Source organism: Onychomys torridus, chromosome 23 (assembly GCF_903995425.1).
Source record: "Onychomys torridus chromosome 23, mOncTor1.1, whole genome shotgun sequence".
NCBI lineage: Eukaryota > Metazoa > Chordata > Mammalia > Rodentia > Cricetidae > Onychomys > Onychomys torridus.
In genome coordinates, this window is record NC_050465.1 from 20,749,674 (window position 1) to 20,770,965 (window position 21,292).

At 45.9% G+C, this 21,292-nt stretch overlaps 1 protein-coding gene across 1 annotated transcript in view; it reads right to left on the bottom strand.

Moving 5' to 3' along the window:
- Positions 1 to 3,634: 3,634 nt before the first annotated feature.
- The window catches only part of Ralbp1 (ralA binding protein 1), a 45,776-nt gene continuing 28,118 nt past the window's right edge, over positions 3,635 to 21,292 (bottom strand). Inside the window, exons 3-10 of the mRNA XM_036173447.1 lie at positions 19,030 to 19,488; positions 15,116 to 15,465; positions 13,188 to 13,349; positions 11,782 to 11,913; positions 7,568 to 7,675; positions 6,356 to 6,477; positions 6,015 to 6,138; positions 3,635 to 3,957 (exon numbers count right to left, since the gene is read on the bottom strand). Coding sequence (XP_036029340.1) covers positions 3,712 to 3,957; positions 6,015 to 6,138; positions 6,356 to 6,477; positions 7,568 to 7,675; positions 11,782 to 11,913; positions 13,188 to 13,349; positions 15,116 to 15,465; positions 19,030 to 19,488 — 1,703 coding nt within the window. The 3' untranslated portion in view covers positions 3,635 to 3,711. The remainder of the gene's footprint in view (positions 3,958 to 6,014; positions 6,139 to 6,355; positions 6,478 to 7,567; positions 7,676 to 11,781; positions 11,914 to 13,187; positions 13,350 to 15,115; positions 15,466 to 19,029; positions 19,489 to 21,292) is intronic.

A 21,292-nucleotide genomic window follows, 5' to 3' on the forward strand; every position in this document is an offset into this window, starting at 1 on the left:
TTAAGGCTCAGAGAACATCATGAAGGAGAGTGCAGGAAAATTCTAAGAGCCAGAGGACCAGGACACCTGCTATGAGTCTTCTGAAACAAAACAGGACACACACACAGAGAAGGGGTGAATATGATCAAGATATATATGAAATCCCCTAATAATAAAATATTAATTTTGAAAATTGTATATATAATTTAATCCTCAAAGGGACCCTATTCATTCAATAAATATATAATATACTTGCTACGTAAAAGGCTATTAAATGGGACAAACAACTGAGAAAAGACATCTAATGTCAACCTCTGGTCTCCACACACCATCCATACAAAAGACCACACACACACACACACACACACACACACACACACACACACACTCTCTCACACACACACACACAAAATGTTGGAGCTGTACTGTCACCTGGTACTTCACCAGGAAATTTAATAAAATGACATTTGCAGATCATGTCTTGAGTGGAGAAATGAGTCTAAGGTTTAAAGCCCTACACTAGGGACTTTTGAAATCAGGACTTTTGTTTTGTCAATTAGAAATGAACAGAATAAAATTGATACTGGAGGCGAGGAAAGGCATGCAAGCTACGTATTTCCTGAAAGCCAGTATTAACAGGAGACCGGCACTACCAGATACCAATCTTGTCTTAGCCTGAACTACATAACGGGAACAGAGAAAGGCAACACTGTCTTGCTGAAGCCATCACCAGAGGACGTGATCCTGAGAAGACCTCCTCATGAGTCATCCTAGTCACCAGACTACAGGAACAAGAGTCTAACTGAGGCTGGGGTTGGGGGGCGGGGGGCATGAATACTGCAGCATCCTCTTCCTGCTCTGCAAAGGGAGCCCGCACATGGGATTTAAAGACCCTTCACTTGGTCCTTACTACCAGAGTCTCCTAATTCTAGTCTAGAACCATTTACTAATTCTGTATCCCAGAGACAATGCTCACCTTAGAAGCATGTAACCTTATTAAGAACTCTTCACCTAGCTGATGCGGGTCTTTGATTTGTGCCTCCACTGAGGAGTATTGACTAAGTCTGCATCACACCCAGGGGTGATACTACAGAAACATCAGCAAAATGCCCTGGAGAAAGCTCAAGAAAGCCCAGGCTGCGGCTGGACCCACCTGCCAGGGCATGTTTGTTTTTGAGGGGTGTGTATTTGTTAGTGTGCCTGTGGAGGCTAGATGTCAGCATTGCGTATCTCCTCAATCACTCTCCGCTTCATTTTTTGAGACAGGGTCTCTCGCTGAACCCAAAGCTCACTGACTGCCTAGACTAGCTAGCTACCAAACTGGAGGGGTCCTCCTATTTGCAAACTGCAGAGGCAGAATTACAGGTGCTCCCCACCACTCCTGGCTTCTGATGTGGGTACTCGGGCCTACACTCAGGACTTCATGCGTGCACGGCACACACTTTACGGACAGACTCAGCTATCTCCCCAATCCACACCCAGCTTTTTATGTGGGTCTTGACTGAACTCAAGTCTTCCTGTTTCTAAAGCACTGGGCCCTCCATGCTGGCTCCAGCCCATGAGAAATAAACGTGTACAGTGAAAAGCTGAACACATAAAAGCCGTGGGCCCTGGTGGGGTCAATCCACATCCTCACCGCTCTATCTCCAGATCCCTGAAGTTAGTGTCACATCAGGATGTCTGGAACCTTCTATAAACCAAGTTTAACTATACAAAATAGAGAATCCAGATATCTGTCATGCTTTAAATATTAGATATTTTAATTGTGAGATTAAGTACCCCCAAATCCGAAATGAAAAGCTCTTTTATTCTAGACCAGTGCATCCCTAGCATGCTGACTGTTCTAAATCCTCATATCACATTTAAAGTGCAAACCACCGTAAAGGCTGGCAACCAAGCCAAGATGGGCCTGGATTTGCCCTGGAAGGCGAAGCTTGCTTTCCCAAGAGCACCAGGAAACTGTCAGTGTTCAGGAACTGCAGGCCGAGCCTGTGGGTAAATAGTTTCGGTCGGAAGCAAGCAAGGGTGAGATGAAGGTCGGGAGCCCATAGCAGGACCACACGGTCTGCATGTGTACTAGGGAAGAACACAAGGTGAACAAACATCTTATCCACTCTCCACCTCAAGTACCCACACCAACTCTGTGCCAGCTGCTGGGCATGCAACTATTTCAAAGAAACAGTGCACAAGAAAAAGCTTTTTTTTTTTTTCTCAAATGGCTGTTGAATTTATTTCCTTGATCAATAACGACCCTGGCAAAAGTTAGTTACCCAACATTGAGACATTTGTAATGAAATACTAATTTTAAAAACCCATGATACCTTGATAGAAATTAGAGTTTACACAAACAAAAAAGAAGTCTTCGATATTGCCAGCAAATATAAAATGAATGTAGTAAGTCTGACAGGACGCAGCAAGGCGTTATACATTTATATTTGACACCTGATCATATTTCCAGTCACCATAATATCTTCTCTCCAGACTTAAAAAAATAGTATGCTGATTTCTATAACAAAGCTTTTTCCCCCGTACAAAAATCAAATAATGGCCAACAAGCCACAACAGTGCAATAGGAAAAGGCTTGCAAAGACTGAGGCTGCATCAGACAGGCGCTGAAATAAATACTACCTCGGAGGGAGACCAGAGCCCTGCTGTGGGTGTTTCTCACTTCACTGTGTTTGTCTTTAGAGCCACAGGGAGCTCCCATGGGGACCACTCATTTGACAGTCCATCCAGTCTGGCCAGCTGCCCAAGAGTCAGGCCTCCCAGACACCTTGGAGCCCACCTGATCTAGAAGCACAGTCAGGTGGGGTCAACTGCAGCTGTCACTTTGCCACTGCTCGATGGTCTGCACTTCCTTGAGATGATGTGGATGAGGAAAAACTTGTGTGTGAGCATCTACATGGCCTCTCCTGGCAGGTGTGCACATCCTAGCCCAAGCAAGCAACTCAATCGTTCTGGTTTTCCTGGGAGGTCTGCTAAGTAAAGGTTTCTGGTTTGAGAAGCATCCTTTGTGTTAATGCCTCAGGGTCAAGGTGGTCACCTCTGACCACCTCGATGAAAAGGCCTTTGCTGATCCCTGGCAGTGAGTGACTGGCCTGCACTGCGTGTCTGGTGGCAGGCTCCACCATAACCTCTATCTGCAACCACACTAGGCCATGGTGATGACTCACTGACAGACTTGATTCAGAACTGTAAAACAAAGTAGTACAGTCGGGTCAAGGGACACCCAGCGAGAGCCTTTTTTGGCCAGTCAGAAAATATGAGGCAGCTCCCCACTGAACAATCTGCACCAAAAGGTGTGGAAGGCACAATCAAGAGTGGCCAGAGACCCTGTGGGGCTGGCAAGACCACGAGCGTCCACAAGGCAGGGGCAGAAGTGACCTGGTTTGGTTCCCACCCTTTGATAAGAGATCCTGATTCTGCTGTGATTAAAAAAAAAAAAAAAAAGCAAAGAAAGACAATTTTTGGTTTAAAAAGAAGCCACTCAAGGGTTAAAATAGTTATTTTGAACAAAGGAAATTAATTTTCAAATCAGCTGACACTATCTGGAAACTCATGTGTTCCCCATAGGCCCCGGCGTGTCCACTGCTTCACCCTCCCAGGGCCTGAGCCTGACAAGGAGTCAGGCGTGTGCAAGAGGAAGCATCTCTGAGAACCTCTACAGCATGGACAGCAGCCAAGTCAGCTGACTCTCGCTTACAGTAAGATGCACAGGGCCCAGCAGGCAGTTCAGATGGGTGTCTCCTTCCGGTCTTTGCTGGGGGAGGGCTTCGCCTGCTCCTTAGCTGCTTTGACCTCGAGGACACCGTCACAGGGCGGTGGGCCTACGCCCCCTCGCCTCTCAGGCTCCTCATCCTCCGGAAGCTGCTGCTCAGACTTGGCTCGCTGCATCTGGAGCAGTCGGAGCTGTACACGCAGCTCAATGATGGCCTCCCGCTCCTCGTGGACCGCCTGGTTCAGGTGGTTGTTCTTTATCTTAGAGAGTGACAAAGCGGGGGCAGTTACGTCTCAAGTAAGGTCAGAAGGACAAAGCATCAGGGCAGAGCACAGGCTGCAATCCCTTCTGTGCTGTCCCACGGAAGATCTAGTTCTATTCTAGCCAGGCTGGCTGGAGCAGCAGAAGACATGCACAGGAATATGCAAACGACCCTATAAATACAGCTCTGAATGGGTGAGAATATAAACTCTGCTTGGACGCAGAAACAGTTGTTTTAGGAAGTATTTTAGTGTTTAAATGGTCTTTTTTTTCTTACACTGGTTTCTGAACAGCCTGCAAGGAGAGTACAAAGGTAATTTTAGCAGCAATTAGGAGAGGGAACTGGGATAAAGGCTGAGATTCCTTTCCATGTCACACTCTATCTGCAATGTGCTACTTAACTCTGTGGGAAGCCACCATCACTTCTAAATGACGCACACTCATTCAGCAGCGTCCGGGCAATTCAAGAGTCACTAATCCCAGGCTCTTGGCGGCCTATGTTTCTGGCAGCAATTGCCCCCATCCATCAGGGCCCTCTCTCTGCCTTAGTATTTCCCAGCATGCTGAGCTGCTGGGTATGCCAGGTGACTAGGCCTTTGTTCAAATGGAGTGAACATGAGGATAAGCCCCACTTGCACACCTTGTCATGACACTGGGTGTGCCTGGACCCTTCTTCCCCTACTAAGAACATGGCAAGACTCAGGACAGCCACTCTGGCCCCAAGTGGGAAAGCTGTGTGAATAATGGGCCTACACAACGCATAATAAAACGCCATGCTAATTCTGCCATTTGCCCTCCTGCTGAGTAAAATGAAGAGACCAAACTAAGGTGCCAGTGTCGCCTTCTAAACAAGAGAATCTCCAGCAACCCACATCTCACTCCTGCTTACTTCCCTTTCTGTTTCTGTTTTTAAACAAGGTCTCACTCTGTAGACTAGGCTAGCCTCAGACTCAGAGACCCATCTGCCTCTGCTTCCTAAGTGCTGAGGTCACTGGAGGGTCCAGGTATGCATACACGGGGCACGCACATGGAAGTCAGAGGATAACTTGTTGTCTCCTTCTGACCCAGGTCCTTGGGCGACAGAGCAGCACACTCAGCTGCTGGGCTATCTCCCTGCTTTCCTGTGCCTTTCTCCCCAGGATGGACTGTGTTACCAACATCAGCAGGCTCATCACGGCCCGTCCTCCATGCAGGCAGTAGATGGGCAAAGGTCCTGGGCAATTCTTAAATATTATTTTTTAAATTTTATTTACTTTTATTTTTTTGTGCATTGGTGTTTTGCCTGCATGTATGTATATGAGTGTCAGATCCCCAGGACTGGAGTTACAGACAGTTGTGAGCTGCCATGTGGGTGCTGGGAATTGAACCCAGGTCCTCTGGAAGAGCAGTCAGTACTCTTAACCACTGAGCCATCTCTCCAGCCCCTAAAATGAGTTTTCATATCTTTTGTTGTTAATTCACTCTGTAGACTAAGTTGGCCTCCAACTCAGAAATCTACCTGCCTCTGCTTCCTTAGTGCTGGGAATATAGGCTTGAGCCACTAGGCCCAGCGTCTGTGCAGCTCCCGACTTGCACATGGGCATGGCTTCCCTCTGCCTGGCAGCTCGATGCCCGTGAATGAAGAAGCTGTCCCTCTGTTCACTGAGTCCTACCACAAGAGAAACCTTTACCTGGGATAAGAAGAGAGACCACTTAGATCAGCCTGTCCTCCCCAGCTGCCCTGCTGCCCAGCTGCCCTGCTGCCCGTCTTTCTGTCACACCTTCTACTGTGTGGCTCAAGGACTAGAAGACAACCGTCCCTCACTTTACCACTGGCTCTCACCATGCCAGGCTGCTGGGGATCATGGCCAGGCACGCTCACCTTTCAGACTGCAAAGAGAAAGGTCCATTTGTCCACTGAGGTCACAGCCAGCACACCTCACGCAGCCAAGAACACACACTTCCCGCTGGGTGAGAAGGCCCTTGGACCCCTCTGTCCACGTCTGCCGCAGGGAACAGGCAGTCTAGAGCACATCCACCAGTGTCTGACCTCTGGCTGCCACTCTCCCAAACTCACCTCCAGTTCCTCGTTCTGCCTCTGTAAGTCTTCCAGAATGATCTGCAGCTCCTCCTCGTCCTCACTCTCACTCTCAGTGTCAGAGGAGTACTCCTCAGTCTCACTGCGGCCGTGCTGCTGGCGACTATGAGGAAACAGGAACTTGACTGTGGCTTGGTGGCCAGTCCACTGAGGTCTACCCATGCTCAGGAATCTCCCTGACCCAATGCTGTTTTAAAACCGCTAAGAAGCTTGGAGTGACTGACTTCAGATGCCCAGTTCCTTTACAGGAATGTTAGACAATTCTGTTATACTTAAACACAACATGGCTGGGAACTTCCAACCCTCCGGCTCTCCTTTACCTCTGGATCTCTGCAATCTCAGCTCGGAGGCGCTCAATCTCTTCCTTCTCCGAGGCGATCTGACGCCGCAGAAACTGCTCCATGGCCAAGAGCTCTTCCTGCTCAGTCAGGATTTCATTCTCCTGAAACGATTGGAGAACATTTTTCCAAGCTCTGGTAGAGGAGATGCCACCTTTCCAGGGTCGCCCACTCTGCTCAGTGCTGAACACAAGTTACTACAACCAAAACGTATACACTATTTCCTCAGAATCAAGAAAAGTTACACACAGTTATCTTGAGAGTGTCTGGACTCTTCTCAACAACAGAATGTATGCAAGAACCTGCTGTGGGCCTTTTGCAAGGCTCCCTGTGGCCTCCCACCCAAGACCAGGATCCAATGTCCAACTCTGCTTCAGCATCCTGGGGCTGAACAGGCTGCTCAGCAGTTAGGAGGACTTGCTCTTCTTCCAGAGAACACAGTTCAGCTCCCAGTACTCCACACTGGTGTACCACAACCATACATAACTCCAGCTTCAGGGGATCCAACACCCTCAGCAGGCCTCAGCAGCTGTGGCTGGTACTAGTGATAAGTGTAAGGCAGAGCAGGAAAGAGAGGTTGCAGATCACTTCCTCACTGCACTCCACCATGCCCTCCAGAGAGAAGAAGAAACTCCTTGACAAGCTAACCATTCCTAAACTGCTTGGCAGAGACTCACTCGGTGAGAACCCTATCTGAGCACATCCACGGTCCTCCAGCCTGAAGAAAGCCGTCATGGGGAACCAGGAGCTGGAGGCAAAAGCTTCAGCATCCTTCCAAGAGAAGGGGGAGGCCACCAAGGTCACGCTCCAGTAAGTACTGAAAAGCTATCAAGACAGACACTTCTCCTCCATGTTTAAATACACAGACATTTTCCCTTCGCCTCGGGGTACCTACAGATGTGGTTAATATTCCAAGAAACCTTGGAGAAAATAATCTGGAACTTATGCTCTCCTGTTGTCGTTGACATGAAGGTGTGAATCAAAGAACATAACTACAACATAAACTTACGTGTAGACTAAACGACTAAGACACTAGATGGAAGGCAGCGTCTCCTCCACACAATGTTTCAGCAAACACAGCACAGGGTAGGGCCACAGGAGTCAATTTACATATTTGGTTTAAAAATTCTATAGTTAGGCTCTTATTTGAAAAATGACCAATAAATGACCTCGGAAATTCAGAGTTTAGTTTACCTGGGCAAGGAGGATATTTATAACTTCCTCATTTTCATTCATTTCTTCTTTGGAAACATCCTCTTTTGAAAGACTGGCTATCTCCTGTGCAATCTTGGTTTCACACTCCTGTCAAAGGATTCAAATGATGAACTGTTCAGCCCATGTGCAAAACAGTCAACAAACGTCCCTTTTAATTTACCAAACTAACATGATGGATGGACATTTGCTAATTGGGCTTAGAATATAATGTGGGTAGAATCAGGCATGGTGGTACACCCTTTTAACCCCAGAACTTGGGAGGCAGAAGCAAGAGGAACTCTTGTGAGTCTGAGGCCAGCCTGGGCTATAGAGTGAGTTCCAAGAACTGCCAGGATGATACAGAAATACCATCTCAAAAAACACAAACACTAAACCAAACTAAAAGAGTATACTATAGATAGAGATGGCAAGGTGGCTCAGTGGTAAAGACATTGGCTGTCAGGCTTCCTTCCCAAGACCCACATGATGGACAGCACCGATTCCTGAAAGCTGTCCTTTGTCATCCGCATGTGTGCTGTGGCATGTCCATACCCACATGCACACAAACACACAAATAATTAAAATTTTTAAAGTAGGGGGCTGGAGAGATGGCTCAGTGGTTAAGATCACTGGCTGCTCTTCCAGAGGTCCTGAGTTCAATTCCCAGCAACCACAAGGTGGATCACAGCCATCTGTAATGGGATCTGATGCCCTCTTCTGTCATGCAGGCACACATGCAAATAGAGCACTCAGATACATAAAATACACGAATTAATAAATCTTAATTTTTTTAATGGTTTTTTCCAGACAAGGTTTCTCTATGTCATTTTGGAGCCTGTCCTGGAACTCACTCTGTAGACCAGGCTGGCCTCAGACTCACAAAGATCTGCCTGGCTCTGCCTCCCGAGTGCTGGGACTAAAGGCATGCGCCACCACGCCCAGCAAAAAAAAATTTCTTTAAGGAAAGAACATAACATGGTTACCTTGGTCTGTGGCTGCACTATGAAAAATGCTCAGTTTTGATGAATATGCTCACAACTTCTGGACCATGTGTGATGTCTTTTAAGTGCCTGATTTAACCAATTTTACCAAATATATAGAATCAAGGAACCACACCACCCCCCTTCGTTAGGAAACATCACTTGGCTCCAGCATCTGTCGATGCCCAGCAACTACAGACCTGCTTTCTACCCCTATAGTCTCTCTTTCTCCACTGCAGATGAACTGACTCGGTCAGTAAGTATGCTCTCCAGCTGCACACTCAGCTTCCAGAGGCTTCTGGCCACTGTGTTGATGTGAGCAGTTGCTGGGTGATGGCCAGGGCATGGGTGCACCATCCACTCACCAGAAGGGCTCCACCGCTTTTAGCTGTTATGAACACTTTACACATGTTTTGTGAAGGCTTATGGGTGGTTGTTCTCTTAGAGGATAAATTTCTGGGTTATATGATAAGTAATCATGTTTCATTTTATAAGAAAGTGCCAAGATGATACCATGGTTTAAATTGACTATTTTTCTGATATTTTTAGGCATTAATCCACTGAATGATGCTACCTCTGTCTTTAAGTCATTTCTCCCTCAAAGGTGAAGTCAACGTGTTAGACCTAGGTGCAGAGCTACAAAATAAACAAACAAACAAACAAACAAATAAAAGTAAGAAAGCAAGAAGAGGGGATGGGAGAGGAGGAACAGAAGCTGACAGAATGAAGCTATCCATTCCTTTTCATACTGCCATACTGCCTCTAGTTTCCATCCAAAATTCTGTGTGTGCGTATGTGTGCACATGCACCAATATGTTTATCTGTGTACTTGGGTGCAGTGTAGTGGCTAGAAGTCATTTGTTGAGTGTCATCCCTCCATCAGTTCTCTACCTGATTTATCTGAGCTAATGTCTCTGACTGAACCTGGAACCCACAGGTTCATCTCCAGTAGCTGGCCTTCAAGCTCAGGGAGTCTCCTGTCTCCACCTCCCCAGTGCAGGATCACAAGCATAAGTATTGCATGTGGCTTTTATGTGGGTGCTGGGATCACAGCATAAGTCACAGCATCTGCTTCTATGTGGGTGGGATCACAGCATAAGTCACAGCATCTGCTTCTATGTGGGTGCTGGGATTACAGCCTAAGTACTGCATCTGGCTTCTATGTGGGTGCTGGGATTATAGCATAAGTATTGCATCTGGCTTCTATGTGGGTGCTGGGATTATAGCCTAAGTATTGCATCTGGCATCTATGTGGGTGCTGGGATTACAGCCTAAGTACTGCATCTGGCTTCTATGTGGGTGCTGGGATTACAGCCTAAGTACTGCATCTGGATTCTACGTGGGTGCCGTCAATTGAATTTTAGTCCTTATTTTTGCAAAAGCGAGTACTTCACCAACAGAGCTGTCTCCTTACACCACAGTTCTTTTATTCAAAACAGATGCACAACTAAGAGACACAAAAGCCAGACCTCCACTCGCCACGCTCTAAGTCAGGGACTCATCACACAAGGGCTGTGGTCAATACCCTAAGACCAACAGCTGAAATCTGCCCTAAGGTCCCACTAAGACCTGACCAGGCAGGTGACCCATGGTGACCCAGGCTTGGAATCTAGTACTGGAGAGGTAGAGGCAGCAGGATCAAGAGTTCAAGGTCATCCTGGCTGTACAACAATTTTGAGAATATCACAGGCCACATGAGATCCTATTTAAAAACAAGAGGCCAAGGACATAGGAAACAAGAGACAGACCATCTAGTGAGCTGGAGAGAACAGGCTCCTTTCACACATCCTGAAACCTGAAGGGCAGGTTAAAGGCGGGATTAAGCACAGCACTACTTGCTCCTAATAAAGCCTGTAACCTCAAAGTAAAGGACATAGGTGATTGTCTTTTTTTTTTTTTTCTTTTTTCTACCACTGAGCTAAATCTCCAACCCCATTCTTGAAATGGAACCATCACAACCATCCACTACTCCACTCTTCAGGTCTGAGAGGTGTTAACTAGTGTCTGCAGAGTGAGCCACTTAATTCTTCTTGTGGGATCTGCATGTAGACTGCAAGACCTTCCAGGGATGTGTATTTTCGCTTTGGTGTGCCCAGGAGACAGAGTCCAGAACAAGCCTCACGCACTAAACTAGGACCAAATCCAGAGAGCGTCCTCCTTACCACAGCTGCACACAGTTCTTCCCTGCTGTGCAGAACCCTCCTGGGCCTTCATCCTTGAATTCCCATTCAAAACTCACACTTCCCTGCAGTCTCCAAGGTCTCACACCCAGCCTGCTTCTCACTCACCCTTAAAAAGCTGTTTACAGACACAAACTAGGCAGGAAATAAAAAAACTACCTTCTTAATTTAAAAAAAAAATCGTTCTAAACTTAATGAAACACTTGATTTATACCAAGCTAAAATGTGAACAACACAGAATAAGAAACATTTATGTGAATAAATTTCCCACCACAGAATTTAATATCAACAAATATGTATCTATTACTTTTATAGGATTTTTTAAAGATTTATTTATTTATTACGTATACAGAAGAGGGCACCAGATCTCATTACAGATGGTTGTGAACCACCATGTGGGTGCTGGGAATTGAACTCAGGACCTCTGGAAGAGCAGTCGGTGCTCTTAACCTCTGAGCCATCTCTCCAGCCCCTCTATTACTTTTAAAAGAAATAACTTACAGCAGTGTTATATAAAGTGGAATATTACTTTAACTGTGTAAAGGTGTGCCGCATTGGTTTATGCTGCATTGGTTTAACTACGTAAAGATGTGTTGCTGTTTCACCTTGCATGCCTAAGGCACCTGATTGGTCTAATAAAGAGCTGAACAGCCAATAGCTAGGCACTAGAGGGATAGGTGGGGCAGGCAGCAGAGAGAAGAAGTAGGAGAAATCTAGGCTTGAGAAAGAATGGGGGAGAAAGAGAGGGAGACACCCAGGGCCAGCCAGGCAGCTGCCAGACAGACAGACAGACACAGAGGAAGCAGGAAAGTAGGACAGACAGAATGAAAGGAAACAGCCCCAAGGCAAAACGTAGATGAAGAAACAGGTTAAATTAAGTTATAAGAGCTAGTGGGACCACATAAGACAAGGCCAAGCATTCGTCACTATTAGATCTTCGTATGTCATGACTTGGGCGTTGGCAGTCCAAGAAAGCTTGCCACACAGCAGTGTAAAGAGGACTCTCCCACACTCAGCACCTTCACTAGACGTAGGCTGGAAGACAGTAACTCACCTGTCTTTTAGCTTCCCTCAGTTTTCTCTTGAGGGCAGTCAGAATCCTTTGTACTTCCCACAATCTTTCTTCTTTAGATAAGTCCTTTATCCCGCCCTGCAGATCTCGATGTAAGCAATTCAAAAGAAACTCCTAGAAAGCAAAAGGACACATGGAATGCTGTTCAGAGTCTTCTGGAAAGCAGCACACACAGCCTCTATGATGAAGAACCAGCTCTCAGAAGAGAGAGGAGCAGCAACAATTACTCTTCCCACAAGGACTCCGCTGACCCGCAAACCCATCCTCATTTGCTTTACCTGGAACTAGACCCTCATTCATTTGTTCCTACTGCTCCAATAGCAGTTAATTCACGTCCTTGACTCTGTTTCCTCCTCACAGCAACTGAGGAGAACTCAGCAGACAGAAGAAAAACAGGCATGTGATAATGTTCATGCAAACACAATGTATGCAAGCTTTTTATTCAGTCCCGAATTTCTTACCGAGATAGCCTCAGTCTCTCCACCTCCTCCCCCCCACACACATACACACACACATACACACACACACAAATTACTGGGTTTCTTTTAGACATCAAAGCAGCATTATGGAAAAACTCAGGTTTTGAGCTACATCTTAGTTACACAGTGTAGAAATTGTGCCACAGAGTAAATTACTAAACTCCCCTTTCCAGTATTTTAGCTGTAAAATATTCTGGATAACAGCACCTTGTCTAGAAAAACAATTGTTTTTTATTTTGTTTTGTTTTTCAAGACAGAGTTTCTCTGTGTAGCTTTGGAGTCTGTCCTGGAACTTGCTCTGTAGCCCAGGCTGGCCTTGAACTCACAGAGATTTGCCTGCCTCTGTCTCCTGAGTGCTGGGATTAAAAGCATGTGCCACCACCGCCTGGCTGAAAGACAAACATTTCTGAAATCCTGGCCGTGGGCACAGTCCTTCTTGTGCATTATCTCCCACATTAATTCCAGAGCTCATTCATTTTAAAATGAGGCTTAAGAAGGTTGAACCACTTGCCTAAAACTGGTATGTCAGGAATGAGCAGAGGAACTTAAAACCAATTCCTACAGTTTAAAATCCTATGGCATTTCCACCAAGGTTGTTTACTCATACGGTGTGAACGAGAGCCAGCTGAAGATGTGCCATGAAGAGCACACTCCCAGACCAGCGCAGAGCTCAGTGTCAGGAGCAGAGTGCTTGCATCAGGCCCTGGGCTCCGCCCCCAGGCCTGCACAGAACTGAATGTGTACCACAACCGGTACCAAGAGGTGGAAGAAGGCACACAGGATCCACTACTCAATAAACCAGAGCTCATCACCTCATGTCCACAGCCCCTGTGGGCCAGCAAAGAAGCAGGCAGGGAAGGGTAAAGAGAGGCGGGGTCAGGGTGGGGAAGGGCAGGGTCAAGTACACACCTGTCTCCGGATCTCTTCCTTGATGCCTGCCTGGGTCTCTGGCAGTGTGGGCATTGTAGCCATGTTGGACCAACGCAGAGGTCTTGTCACTTGCTTTAGGACTACAGTGCCAAAGAGCTCTTGCACATGTGTGAAAAGCACATACAGGACACGGTTGCTGATCTGTAGAAAAAGATTCAGAGTTGCAGAAAACTGCAGAAGCCATCTTTACTCCACTGCATCAGTCACAGGCGCACCCTTTAATCCTGGACACAGAAGAGGGGCTTCTCCACAGGAGGGACGAAACAGGCTTTACTAATTCATGATCAGTTTAAGAAGGAAATACGAAAGCCTGACTTACTGTGCACCATAAAGGACACAACACACACTGCCATCCATTTGCACTCTCCAGTCCCCATGAACTGGTGTGAACTCTCGAATGAGCATTTCCATTGTGGTCTGAGACCTTTCCACACACAGGTGGGGGGGTGGAGCACCTTCAGGGATATGCACAGAGCTGGCAGCCTCTTGGGACACATGCACCAGTGTTCCATGTTGTTCCCAGACTCAGAAGCCAGGACTGCAGGATGGCTGAACAACTAAGAAAAGACATGTTTTTTCCTGCTCAAACTTTCTCTTAAAATTCTCCCGGAGTTTCTGTGGTAAAAGCATCCACATTATGGCAATGTTGAATAACAATGTAGTATTGACCAAATTCTGAAACCCAGGCTAACAAAAATGGTATCTGAGAAATTTAACAAACTGTTTCCCTGGGTGGTTATGGTGTATGCCTTTAATCCCAAGACGCAGAAGCATGCAGACCTCTGTGAGTTCCAGGACAGTCAGGGCTACACAGAAAAACTGACTTGAAAACAAAAACAAAAAACAAAACAAATAAACAAAAACCAAAAAAAAAAAAGGAAACAGTTTGTTTCCAAAATGTAACCACTAACTAATGAAAGAATCTTTAGTGAGAGAAAATAGCCTCTTATAATAGTAACAATGACACAGGTCAGGACCTCATATACCAACCAAAAGAGAGGTTCTAGTTAAAGATTAGAGCCAGGCAGTGATGGCGCACACATTAAATCCCAGCACTCGGGAGGCAGAGGCAGGAAGATCTCTGTGGGTTCAAGGCCAGCCTGGTCTACAGAGAGAGTTCCAGGAAAGGCTCAAAGCTACACAGAGAAACCCTGTCTCGAAAAACCAAAAACAAAGAAACAAACAAAAAAAGAAAAAAAAGAAAAATTAGACCTATTGTCTTTTCTTTTGACACAGTAAAGTATCGTTTATTGTAAAGGTAAACACAGTCTTTGACAGCATTCCTGAGTAGTGATGAGGGACAGCTTCGTCATAAAACACTCAGCAGGTAGGCCTGAGGGCACCCTCCCTAATCCACACGGGCACACAGTTGCAATCCCAGTGGGAGGCAGGGAACAGGACAGCTGCCCAGCCAGCTTAGCCTGTCTGTCAGTTGAGGCCAGTGAGAAACTGTCTAAAGGAGAAAAAAAGGGGTGGATGGTTGGTGCCAAAGGAACAATACCCGAGTTTGTCCTACAACCTTCAGGTAAGTATGCATGTATCTACATGTGCAGACACACACATGCAATTCCCACATACAAACTTGAAAACACACACACACACACACACACACACACACACACACACACACACACACGAGGAAACCAGAAATGCTTTTGTCAGGCCTGAACATACACACACACACACACACACACACACACACACACACACACACACACACACGAGGAAACCAGAAATGCTTTTGTCAGGCCTGAACATACACACACACACACACACACACACACACACACACACACACACACACACACACGGAAACCAGAGATGCTATCTATGTCAGGCTTATCCATTATTCGCCTCCTTGGATTCACTGTCTCGCGCGCAGCTCAGCAGCTGACTCCTTCCCATACCTGGACGGTTGGGCTAAGCACTATGGAGATGTTCTGGATATTCATCTTCGTTTCTAGCTCCTTTGCGATGACGTGGTCCATGTGCACAATGAGCCAGGAAATCAGAAGGTGGTTACACTCTGGCAGTTCCTTGAGCAAGCGCTGAAATTCCTGCACTTTCTCCATCTCCGTGGTCCTCCCACAAGCCTCTTCAAATCGGGGCATAAGCTCTTTGGTAAGCAAATTCTCTGGCAGGTCTCGCAAATACTGCTTCAGCAAACTGGCTACAGTGTTAGGCTCATATTCTTCCAAGTTTGGAGACTCCTCTCGGTCATATGCTGCTTTTAGCTCATCTACCTTTGATTTGATTCCTTAGAAAATGGAATTTAGAAGAGAGAGAGTACCAGAAATCAGACATGCTTTCTTCACCACTCCACACTCCTGCCGCAGAGACTGCCAGGAACCACCTCTGGGAGCCAGGTGTGGTGGCTCACCCTGCAATCTCAGCACGGAGATGCCAGGACTCAGAACTAAGGAAGAGCCAGCCCTCCTGGGAGGAATCAGGACTGCATATGAGTCATAGAACCTCCCTACAAACACAAGCACATAAAACCCGAACTGCAAAACCTAATACTCGCAGAAGTCATGGTATATTAGGAAAATATGCTTCATCTAGGAAAAAAATTAAATAATGGCAATTAGATAAAAATTCAAGGGGAAATGAAGCTATAATCCATGCATATACCCTGTGTATAGAAAGCCAACTTTCCACCTCCTCATGAGACAGACCATGTAAAATGAAGCTCTCTCGAATGTGGCTTATCCCCAGGTCAACAGGCCAGCTGCTTCTTTGTAAATAAGAGTTATTCTGTGATGTAAAACAAAGTTTCCCAGCTTAACAGACTCACTGCTGAACTGTCTCCACCATGCAACACCCACCTAATTTCCATTTTAAAGTTTGAATTCTTTAAGTGTTTTCTTAATCTGAACCAAGCTAGAAGAAAACAGAGTCAGGGCTTCTAAAATACAACCATTTGGTTCTTCATATTGCACTGAAAAAGTAGCATATCTATGATTTCAGATTTTATGTCTTCACACCCATTTGTAGTAAGTGAGATAATTCAGTGACGGTGATCATAACAGCTTTGTGTTCTTTTAAAACTTAAAACTATAGACCAATTACACAGAACAAGCCACAGATTAGAGCTGACAGTGTCAAGTGTAGCCTGTCAGCTAATCCCAAGACTTTAATCAAGCTGATGCTCACAGCTGGGACTTGACATTTCCACCATATGTGCAGACCTTCAATGGCATTCTAAGTCTGTTCCTTACCTAGATTGACAACATTAAATCAGTGGCACTAAATATGAAGATAGCAGCATGTCTTATTTTGAAGGTCTTTATTTTGAGTAGAAAAGAATTTCCATTTTTCTTATTTTTATAACAATCGGAATAAAACAAGATTAAGAGCAACTTCCACTGGGACTCTTGTCAGAACGCACCTCTCACTGTGTTATGTTGCTGGCCATGGCTGGGGACAGAAGGTCTCACTATGTTGTGGCCCAAGATGGCCTTAAACAACTCACAACCTTCCTGCCTCCTATCTCTTGAGTACCAGGTTCTTAAGCATGCTCCACCACACACACCTCTCACTTATTCCTCCCCATAGACAATTTTATAAAAATGTTTGTCTTTTAAAAACTGGAAACTTCAAATGAGGAATTCCAATGAGAAATACAGTAGTATAAAGTACATTTTTTTTCCCCCCAAGACAGGGTTTCTCTGTGTAGCCTTGGCTGTCCTGGAACTTGCTCTGTAGACCAGGATGGCCTTGAACTCACAGAGATCCTCCTGCCTTGGCCCTCCGAGTGCTGGGACTAAAGGTGTGTGCCACCACTGCCTGGCATATAAAGGTACACTTTAATCTAGAAAGTATAATGAAACAAATTATAAAGTAATTTATAAATTATGTAATAATTTATAAAACAATAAAATACAGAAAATTAATGAAATTATATTTCACATTAGCATTTCCTTGTTTGTTTATCTGTGTATGGGTGTTTTGCCTCATAAGTCTATGCATCAAGTGCATGTCTGGTGCCCAGAGGCCTGAGGAGGGTGTCAGATCCCTCGAAACTGGAGTTACAGAACATTGTGAATTGCCATGCAGGTGCTGGGAATCGAAGCAGGTTCCTCTGGAAAGCAGCCAGCCATCCTAACAGCTGAGCTCTCTCTCCAGCCCCTTTCACACTAGTTTTTAATTGGAAGTAACTTATGAATAAGAACCTGATGTGGATATCACTCTGTATAAATAAAATGCTGATTGGCCAGTAGCCAGGCAGGAAGTATAGGCGGGACAAGCAGAGAAGAGAATTGTGGGAGGTAGAACGCTGGGGAGGACAGACACTGCCAGCCGCTGCCATGAAAAGCAACATGTAAAGACACTGGTAAGCCACAAGCCATGTGGCAAAGTATAGACTAACAGAAATGGGTTAATTTAAGATAGGAGAAGTAGATAACAAGCAGCCTGCCACGCCATACAGTTTGTAAACAATGTAAGTTTCTGTGTGTTTACTTGGTTGGGTCTGAGTGACTGTGGGACTGTCGGGTAAGAGAGATTTGTCCTGACTGAGCCAGGCAGGAAAACTCTAACTACAAGAACCAAAAATCTCCAGCAAAAAGCCATTACAGGATAGGCATTCAAACGGCAAAGCCAGGGTTGAGAGGCTGTGGTACAGCTGAGTGGCAGAGCCGTGGCTTAGCGTGCGCAAAGACCCTGGGTGGAATCCCTCGTACAGACAAGGAGGGCAGAGAGGAGACACAGCTCCACTGCTCCATCACAGAGTCTGTGTGGGAACCATGGACTGCTCTCACAAAGAGGAGACAGTCTGTCTACTAGGAATAATGTAATTATCCAAAAGACGCAAATACCAAAAACTGGTCAGAAACCAAAGGCTTCTTTGAACAAAGCTACAGAAACTATTCAGAGAAACTTTCACCCCACCCTCCAAATATATCTTCATGCTTATCAAGATCATGTGGGAAACAGCTTCTATCACTGTCTAAACCTTCAAAACAGTCCAATATATAACAAATGCTTAAAAATCAAATTTGCAAGTCTGCATTTAATTTTATCTGGAAGAAAGTATACATTTAAATACACTGTGTGTTTTACTTTCTATAAAACAGTAGCAATGCAGAAGTTTATCTATTGGGTCATATAAACGTTATCACAAATATCAAATCTATCTGCTGAAAAGGATAGGAACCAATTAAGCTGAATCCCATGTTAGCACGAAACTCATGCCGCTTTGGAGAACTTCTGAATAATTACATGTTGCTCGATTTTAGACATCCAATGTGAAATACATCCTGACCAAGTACGACCACAGTGGTCCACATAAACTCTACATAGATGAACGGGTCGTACGTAGCTGACAAAACATTCACATTTATGGCCCAGCTACTGAGAAATGACACTTCACATCTTTAGTCAGGCTAAGGAAACACATAACATAGCTGTATTTTTAGTCATATGTCTTGGCTGAGAAGCTTCCTGCACACAGATCTCAGCCTCCCCACCTAGAAAGAAGTCGAGATAAGGCCTGGCGCACCCTCCTGACAGGTGATGCAGACCCTGCGCCTCATTCTGCCCAGCTGCTGCAAGCTGTGAATGACTTTGGAGTGAATCCTAACGGAAGGAGACAGCGTGAAAACCAAACATGGCCGACCGAGTTAGGCAACTAGAAGTACTGAGGACGTGATAAGGTTTAGGATCCAAGCCACAACGTTCCTCACAAAAAGTTAACATTCTTTCCTTACTTAACAATGAAGTCAATCTGAGCTGAGGATTGAAGCGCTCTACCACTGAGCTAAATCCCCAACCCTGACTTTAATTTTTTAAAGCCACCAAGCAAAACATGGGTCCCCGATACCTGAAACTCTGTAGATGCCTTCACACTTCATGCCGTGCTTCTCCATGTAGTCTATGCACTCTCGGAAGACAGCGGGCAAACGGACACCATCGTACATCATGGTCCTCTCGACTGCGTCAGCCAAGGGAACACCAAAAATGGGTCTGAGACTCGGCACGTCGACCTGAGGCACCTCCGGCTCCTGAATTGGCTTTTTCTTTTTCTTCTTCTCCTTCCACTGCTTAACAACGTCAGCTGCCGTCAAGTCTTTAGACTTCTTTTCTTTATGCTTTTCCTCTTTGTGCTTTTCCTCTTTATGCTTTTCTTCTTTGGGTTTTTCTTTGATTTTAAAATCCTTCTCCTTCTTTTTAGAGAAGCTGGGCTTCTTAAACACATGGATTCCCTTGGACCTCTTCATCTTGGACGGACTTTCGGCTTCATCCCCAGAGCTGTCTTCCTGGAAGGCAGCATAGCCTTCAGCTGCCAAAGACATGCAGTAGATACAAATTACATTTCTAATGTCAACTGTCCACATGCTCCCTAAATAGAACAAAAAGGTGCCACCTGGCAGCAGCTAGGCACCTTGCTTTACATCTAGGGGGCCTCCAGAAACCCAGCCAAGAAACAATGGTGTGGTGGCATCTAATGACCACAAGAGGGCGACAGACAGCAGCTGTCTTGCAGTTGTGTATTTCACAATGAATGTATGCAAACATGCAGAGAGTTCTGAGAAACAAGCATGAACCCCTAGAAGCACTGAGCAGAGAGCACTGATGAGGAGACTCCTCCAGCACTGATGAGGAGACTCCTCCAGCACTGATGAGGAGACTCCTCCAGCACTGATGAGGAGACTCCTCCAGCACTGATGAGGAGACTCCTCCAGCACAGAGCGTGTGCTGCTGCTGCTGCTGCTGGTCCCTTCACTGGAGGCACTCATGAAGCACAGCACAGACTACACAGCTTTCCTGGGCTCCAACTACTCCTCTACCACCTTGTGATCTCCTTCTCTCCCGTTCCCAGCCTTTCTGGAGCCTGAATGTGATTATGCCCTCACTTTGGCTGACACATTAGAAGGAATTTTTGCATTCTGACAAAGACACTAATTGCCTCAACACCACTTCAGAACTGCCAGTTTGCTCTGTTTTTGTTTAGGATGGGATCTCACTATGTTACCTAGGCTGGCTTAAACTGGGCACGGATAATGCTCCTGCATCAGCCTCCAGAATAGTTCAACTATAGGCATGTATGTACCACTGCACCTGGCTTTTTTATAGCTCTACATAGCTCTGGCTGTCCTGTAACTCACTCTGTAGACCAGGCTGGCCTCCATCTCAAATAGATCCACTTGCCTCTGCCACAACACCCGGCAATTATTATTTTATATGTGTGTGTCCACATCAGTGTGTGCTACGTGTGCCTGTGAAAGCCAGAAGAGGGCATCGGGTCCCCAGGAGCTACATGGGTGGTTATAAGGTTATGGGTGCTGGGACCCAAACGCAGGTCCTCGGGAAGAGCAGAAAGCACTCTGAACTGCTGAGCTACTCCAGCCTGCTTTACCGCTCTTTTGAACAGCCACAACCCTTCTCAGCAGCCCACCACTGTACAAGTTACTTCCTAACAGAGGAAAAGCAATGCACAAGCTACCTTTAACCCAAATACCATGAACCTTGCACTACTAATCAGAACAGCAGAAATCGCAAGGGCAAGCCAGGTGTGGTGGCACAGGCCTTTGACCACAGCACTTGGGAGGCAGAGGCAGGTGGATTTCTGAGTTGGAGGCCAGCCTGGTCTATGTAGTTGTTCTAGGGATAGCCAGGGCTACTCAGGGAAACAGTATCCGTGGGAAAGTGAAAGCTGGTACCACCACTCTGGAAAATTCTTTTGCACGATTTACTGAAGCTGAAAGGCACAGAGCCTGTGAGTGCACAATTCTACACCCAGGCACACATATAACGAAATACAGCACATAAAAACCAAAGTCAACAACAATGTTCACAGAAGCACTACACCCAGTAGTGGAAAACTAGATGTCTGTGTAGCCCTGGCTGTCATGACTCGGCAACAGCAGGATATCTGAGTCTTCATGAGGGTCCAGTATTGGCGCCATAGCAGAAGCCAGAGGCTTTGAACTTGCCTAATGACTAACTGCAATGAACATTCACAAGTAAAGCTGTTTGGGCAAAAGGATACACTGTGTGATATACTACAACTTCCAACAACACTACAACGAACAAATGAGAATGTGGTGGAGATATAAGAGAGACGGAGGAGCAGAATGGTGTGT